Raw genomic sequence first — 6,693 nt, forward strand, 5'->3', positions numbered from 1 at the left:
AAAGCCAATGTCCTTACTGGCCCCAAAGTTTGGCTAGGAATTATTGCTGTGGGAAAAGGGTTTAGGGACTGGGGTTTTGTGGGGAGCCTTGTGGAGCTGTGGTGTGGGGCGATGGGACTGACGGGGAGGGCTGACGTCCTTTCTTCCTCTGGACACTCTGCTGTTTGTGTCACCTCCCCACAGCATGGAGCGCACAGCGCACAGCGTGCGTGTGGAAAATGAGGCAGAGAAGTGTGCGGAGGCCACGCATGGCTCCTGGCACACAGGCATGCTCAAGGCTCGCTGCAGCTGGGGGCTCAGGATGCACCCCCTGTGGCTGTGGCTTCCTCTGAGGCCGGGCCGGGCTGGGGGTGCCTATTCTTAGCTCTGGATGCAGTCAAAGGAAGGAAGAGGCTGGAGCAGGAGCTGGACACAGCTTCCGGGACACCAGGGCACCCGTGGGGTCAGTCTGATCCTTGCCAGGCCCGGTGCCCCCACGGATCCAGTGCCGTGGGCGGGACCTCCTGCCAAGTGTCTTCTACAAGGCAGGGTACCCCAGGGTCTCCTTATCTCCCTGTCTCCCAAGGCTGGAACCCTGCTGGGGCTGTGCACACAAGAACCAGCAGACCAGAGATCTCGTGGAGCAGGTAGCAGAAGGAACGGACCCCTTTGGTCCACATAGAGAAACTGCATACAGTGCGCCATGCATGCATCCAAGTAACTCCCGAGCTCAGATGCCCTGGCCTGGCTGCCTGGAGGACCTGGGGGGGGGGGCACTGAGTGTTACCGTGAGGATGGCTGGTTTGGACAGGTCTGGGTCCTGCTACATTCTCAGGCCCCTGCCGGAGGCCCCTGGACTTGGGCTGGGCAATGCTTGGTAGTACATCTGGGATGCAGTAAGGCAAACCAGGACCTGGGGGTGGCGCCAGCACCACGTTCCCAGAAGGGGTGGTCTTGGGCTCAGGTGGGCGGAACAGACTGAGAACTGACCCTCCCAGAGACACTTGGGTGTGGTGTCTACTCAACGGCCTCGAGCTGTGACTGAGACACTAAGCCATTCTAGAATAAGCTTTCTATTAAACGTATCAAAACCACATGGGGTGCTGCGGGTAGAACAAGTCCGTGGAAACAGAAACAAGACATCCTTCCCACCTAAAGCAGTCCTGTCAGATAAACAGTTACAATCTGTTCCAGATGGGCTGGGATCTGGGGGGGCCAGGGCCGGCAGAATGGCAGGGACTGGTGCCCAGAAGATGCAGAGGAAGGCGTCCCTGTCACTGTCCCCTGGGAGGTGTCCGGGGCCGGCCCTGCCCCGCGGACGTCACCTGCGGTAGCGGTACCGCTTGAAGTGGAACCACAGCTGGAAGATGCCATTGGCGAACTGGCAGCGGAAGCCGTGGCGGTGCGAGTACTCCCACTCACGGCTGACAATCTTGAAGGCGATGTCCTCGTAGGGCGGCCCGGCGTGAAAGCGCAGGATGGCAAAGTCGCGGTTGTCCGCACAGGCCTCCAGGAAGTACTCCGGCGTGGCACGCTTGCGGATGAGGTCAGGGTAGAAGATGTTGAACTTGTAGCCCTGCACGATCTTGGGCGGCGGGTTGTCGAAGTCGTAGTGCGTCTGGTTGTACTTGTTCCACTCGAAGCCCGTGTGCACGCGGTTGAAGAAGCGAGGCTTTCGAGGCCGGTATTTGTCGGCCCACAGGTAGGCGCGCCCACTCAGCGGCATCTCCACGCTGAACTGCGCCTCGTCCTGCCCCATGCCCTCCCGCGCACGCCTGAAGAAGATGTCCTCAGCGCTCTCGCTTGCATCGCCTATGGGGGGTGGAGGGGTCAGTCGCGGGGCTCCCGGCCCCCACCGGCCCCCTTCAGGCTGCCCCTCCCCCGGCTGCCTCGCCCCACCTGTGGCCTGGAGCTGCTGGCGGGACAGCTGTAGGCGCTGCAGGTCCTCATGCGGCTCCAGCACGTGCGCGTCCAGCGGCAGCTCGTGCGGTGTGAGCAGCCGCGGGCTGTAGCGGCCTGCGTCATAGTCTGCCAGGCTCTGCTGGATCAGGTCCTCCTCCATCAGCACCGCCTCACCATCTGCATCCACCTCCGCCTCCGTGGCTGCTGGAGTTCCCTCGGCTTCTGCGGGGTTCGCAGAGGGTCCGGGGCTGGGGGCCGGCTCCTCAGCTTCAGGGCTGCATGGGGCAGTGGAGGAGGGGTGAGACCCAGATGTGGGGGGTAGGGCCCACGCCCCGTCCCCCTCCTGCGGGCCCCTCCCTCACCTGTGGGTGGCCGTGGGCTCGGTCTTGAGGATGGGGAACAGCGGTTCGCTCTCCACCCCCTGCTCCTGCTTCAGCTTGAACAGCTTTTGCCGCAGAACATCCTGGTGGCGCTCACGGAGCCTGTGGGACAGGAGGGTGGTCACCGTCCCAGTCCCCAGGCAGGGCACATTCCTTAAGTGGCCCCAAGTCCAAGCCTCAGGACAACTGTTAGCCAAACAGTCAGGCAGGGGGCGCTGGGGGACCTGGCCTGCTCAGACTGGGGACATCTGGAGTAAGCAAAGCAAGCCAGCAGCCAGCAGCCACTGTGCTTTTAAACTATGGTGCCAAGCATGCCAGAACGGATATACAGTTCTCAAGCCAGACAGGGGCAGACTGAGGGAGCAGGCGGGACAACGGACGGGACAGTCGGCCCAGTTTCTCACAACTCTAGTGGAACTGGCCCTGGGGACGTGAACTGGTCTGGTGGCTCTGAAGGGTGTTGAGGCCAGCAGGGACAGAGCCTCACCTGGCCCTGGCCATGTGTGCTCGCAGCTGCTGCAGCAGGCTCTCCCAGTAGCCCATGTCCAGGTTGGGGCCACCTGCGCGGATCTTGCCCTCGATGCCCTGGAAGATGACCTGCAGCTGGTTGTATGTCTTCCCCTTGAACACCGATTGCACATCGGAGCTGACCGAGGCATTGACCCCCTCCCGGCGCTCACCTGCAGGACGGGGCTGTTCAGAGTGGGCCTGAGTCCTCCTGCCCACCTGCTGGGTGCTGCATTCCACCCCAGTCGGGGACGGGACGGGGATGATGGGCCTGCCACCCTCCTGAAGGTGGCCTGCCTGGGAGAGGGGCAGCTGGAAGCACAGCTTCCGGGAAGCAGTGTACCCTGTTTAGATCTCAGCCGCCCTGTGACAGCAGCAAGCACGGGCCCTAGCAGGGAGGTCTCAGAGCAGCTGGGAAGACATCTCAGGCTGCTCACCTGGGCCCTTGCCCGAGGCCTCCAGCTTGCGGAGCTTGGCAATCTCATCTTCCGTGATGGTTGTCATGTCCCGCCAGAAGTCCACGTTCTTACCCTGCTCCAGCTCCATGTACACCTGTGGGGTGGGGCCGTGAGGGAGGAGCATCAGAGGAGGAGCAAGGCGACATGGGGGTGGGGCAGCAGGGGTAGGCAGAGGCAGGCACAGCTGCAGAGGCAGGCACAGCTGCAGAGGCAGGCACAGCTGCAGAGGCAGGCAGGGGCGGCACCTGGATGTCCTCCAGCAGGTCCTCCATGTCCGCCACCGTGAGGCCATTGAGGAAGGTGTAGGGCTCGTGCATCTCCACGGCCAGGTCGTCGTCCTCTGCGCTGATGTATTTGGCCAGCAGGTCGATGGGTTTAGCTCGTCCATCTCGGATGCGGATCTTGGAACTGCAGGAGAGAATAGGGTGGCAGGGTCAGGGCCAGCAGCATGATGGAAGATGACCCTAGGGCATCCTCTTGGGACCTGGGAAGAGTTGACTCTGGGTCCCAGCCAAGCAGCCTCAGGCTAACAGGAGCACCAGAATGGCAGGACTGAGCTGGGTCCCCAACACAGTTAAATAGGTCTGTGCTCAGACTCCTTGCGTGAGCCCTCATGAGCCCCCTGGAGCCTACTCCCCACCACGGTCTTAACAGACTGCAGAGGGTCTGTCTCGGGAGTACACGTCCCACCCCGCAGAGCCAGGGGAAAAGGGGCAGGGTCTGCAACAGAAGCCTGCGAGGGCGCACCGCAGCTTGGCCTGTCGCAGGTGGAAGCTGTCCTCTTGCTCCTCCCAGGTCTTGAAGTGCTCCGCCTCCTTCTCCCGCTGCAGCAGCTCCAGCTCCTGCTCCCGCATGGCCTTCTCACGCTCGCGCTCCAGCCGCAGCTGCTTCACCTTCTGCAGCTCCAGCCGGTTGTCCTCCTGGATCCTCTTGTTGCGTTCCTTCAGCTCTTTCTCCTCCAGGTGGCTGATGCCCTTCTTCTCCAGAGCCTGTGGAAGCAGCCACACCCACTCAGTCCTCATGTCTACTGTGTTGGAGGGAGGACAGCAGAGTGCCCAGAGGTGGCCGTGGGTGCTCACAGGCTGGAATGGGCAGGGCCTCAGGACTGAGACCAAAGCTGCCCAGGATCCCCATGGTCCATGGTAGGAGGGCTCCTGGGGTCGGCCCTTCTCCCAGACAGAGTCCCAGGAGCCCCGCATGTCACCTAAGAGTTGTGTCCTAACCTTGTGCTTTCCGATGCTTTCAAAGTGTATAAGGACGTTTTGGTACCCTGCGGGGCGTCCCCAGAGATCAGAGACAGCGGCTGGCAGCACAGCTAACCCTGGAGCCTGCGTGGGTGCACGGCAGGCAACGACTTGGGAGCCAATGTACTGGGGAGGCACACTGTGGGGGCTAAGGCTCCAGGAGCCAGGGAGGGAGAGCAGTGCAAAGGTCGTGGGCAGGAAGGGTCCGTCTCCGGACATCACAGCCCCTGGCTGCTGAGGCTGCAGCACCCACCTTGTTCCAGATGAAGGTGCCGAGCAGATTGTTGTCTCCAAAGGGGTTGTCGGTGTTGGTGTAGCCCATGTACTCCTCACCCCAGCCCATCTTCTCCCGCTTCTTGCGCTCCTTAGCTTCCTTCTTGGCTAATCGCCGTGCACGCTTCTCCTCTGGGGTCTCGAAGGCCTTGAGCAGCTCTTCCTGCTGCTTCCGCTCCTCACGCAGCCGCAACCGCTCCTGCAGGCTCTGCTGCTGGCTTAAGGCCAGGGCAGCCGCCCCAGGGCTCCGAGAGCGCTTCCGAGATTCCAAGCTAGATGCTGATGACCCCGGGGACCGCGAGCTCCGTGCCCGCTCCTCACCCGAGTCAGACTGTGAGGACTGGTCCTGTGAATGCCATCGGGGCGGACGAGGGCTCCGGCTTCGCCTCCCAGACCTCTGCCGCTGGTCTTCTTCCGAATCTGACCTACAGGGAGGACACAACAAGGTATACTCCACATTGGTGTCGGGGTCACAATGACACCCTGAGATACATGCCCTTGCAGTCTCCCAACCAGCAAATCACTCTGACCACACAAACCAGGCTGCCCTGCATGGTACAGCCGCACAAGTTTCACGGCACAGCCACACACGTCTCACGGCACAGCCCACGGCACAGCCACACAAGTCTCATGGCACAGCCATGCAAGTCTCAGGCCTGGACAGACAGCACTGTAGGAGAGCTGTAGGTTGATGGTGAGAAAAATGTATTCATTTTCTTTTTTAGGCTTTTCAGGTTTGTGTAGCTTTGGCTGACCTTGAACTCATGGAAGTAGAAGTTATGGAACTAAAAATGTGTGCCACTGGTTCTTAACACAGCCAAGTATCAACCAGAGAGAATGGGGGGTTCACAATGTTGGATCATGTGGGCAGAAGCAGCAGCATGAACAAAAGCTCTGGGGCATGGACAGCCATGGGAGCCAATGGGGTGAGGACAAGGGGGCTGACCACCTCCAAGGCTGGGCTTTGGTGTGTGTGGGATGTAGTACTTACAGTGGTCCTATCAAATAAGAGAAAAGTGGAGGTTGTTTTATTTTAGGTATGTAATTTACACTGCTATGTCTAGGAGGGGCATCTCCCTCTACAGCACAAGCTGGCCGTCACCATCCAAAAACGCCCCAGTCTGTGCGGGGGTTACTGGTGTGTACCGTACCATCGAGTCCCGCTGAGACGACAGGTCGAAGGAATGAGGCCCAGCGGATGGATTCTCTGACATCCCGGGAACCATGAAAGAGGAAAAAGCACCACCAGGTAATATTTTGAGGACACGAGTTCGAATCCCCAGCACCACAAGAGAAGTTGGATGTGGCTGTTTGTAACCCCAGTGCTGTATGGGTAGTGTCCTGGTCAGTTTCTGTCAAATGTGATAAACTACAGCCATTTGAGGAAAAGTAACGCCAACTGAACAAAATAACTTAACTATGGAGAAACACAACGTTGGGGGGGGGGGGGTTGAGACAGTTTCTCTGTAGCCTTGGAGCCTGTCCTGGAACTCGCGCTGTAGACCAGGCTGGCCTCGAACTCACAGAGCCCCGCCTGCCTGCGCCTCCGAGTGCCGCCGCCGCCCCTCAGCCCCCGGGACGCTCACCTGCGTCCCCGGCTGCGCCGCCTGCGTTCGCGCCGCCTCTCGCGCTCCCGACGCCGCCGGCTGCTCCGTCCATGGCTCCCGCTGCGGCTCCGGCTCCGGCTCCGACTCCGGTGCCGACTCCGGCTCCGCCGCCTCCGACTCCTCCGCCCCGCGGACCGCGAGCGTGAGCGAGTGTCGCGACCCATTTGGCGGTCCGCGCTGCGCACGCGCAGACGTAAACAACCAAGGGACGGCGCGCCGGGGGCTTTCCTTTGCCGCGGCGCGCTTGGAGCTGACCAAAGTGCGCCTCTTCCCGGAGAGCGCCTTAATCCCTCTGCCCTGAATCCCAGAAACGCCACAACCCGGGTATCTCTTGACTTCTCAA

General features: G+C 61.0%; 1 protein-coding gene across 1 annotated transcript; it reads right to left on the minus strand.

Annotated features, from left to right (window-relative positions):
- Window positions 1-1,036: 1,036 nt before the first annotated feature.
- Window positions 1,037-6,540, minus strand: Cactin (cactin, spliceosome C complex subunit). The gene is made up of 9 exons (XM_050123453.1): window positions 6,330-6,540; window positions 4,724-5,168; window positions 3,974-4,215; window positions 3,472-3,634; window positions 3,206-3,320; window positions 2,749-2,941; window positions 2,244-2,363; window positions 1,879-2,156; window positions 1,037-1,791 (listed from the first exon to the last, which is right to left on the minus strand). Exons 1-9 carry the CDS (start codon window positions 6,512-6,514, stop codon window positions 1,301-1,303), a joined length of 2,232 nt encoding a protein of 743 aa, XP_049979410.1. The 5' UTR covers window positions 6,515-6,540; the 3' UTR covers window positions 1,037-1,300.
- Window positions 6,541-6,693: the final 153 nt, after the last annotated feature.

Source organism: Alexandromys fortis, unplaced genomic scaffold (genome assembly GCF_014885135.2).
Source record: "Alexandromys fortis isolate MF-2015 unplaced genomic scaffold, M_Fortis_MF-2015_v1.1 scaffold_221, whole genome shotgun sequence".
NCBI classification, from domain to species: Eukaryota; Metazoa; Chordata; class Mammalia; order Rodentia; family Cricetidae; genus Alexandromys; species Alexandromys fortis.

Excerpts from the sequence above, each read along its gene's own strand:
- Cactin (XM_050123453.1), bottom strand. The coding sequence starts at position 6,514 with ATGGGTCGCGACACTCGCTCACGCTCGCGGTCCGCGGGGCGGAGGAGT. Across the intron at positions 2,157-2,243 it reads GAGCCCACGGCCACCCACAG|CCCTGAAGCTGAGGAGCCGG; the intron begins GTGAGGGAGGGG and ends TGCCCCATGCAG. Across the intron at positions 1,792-1,878 it reads CCAGCAGCTCCAGGCCACAG|GCGATGCAAGCGAGAGCGCT; the intron begins GTGGGGCGAGGC and ends CACCCCCCATAG.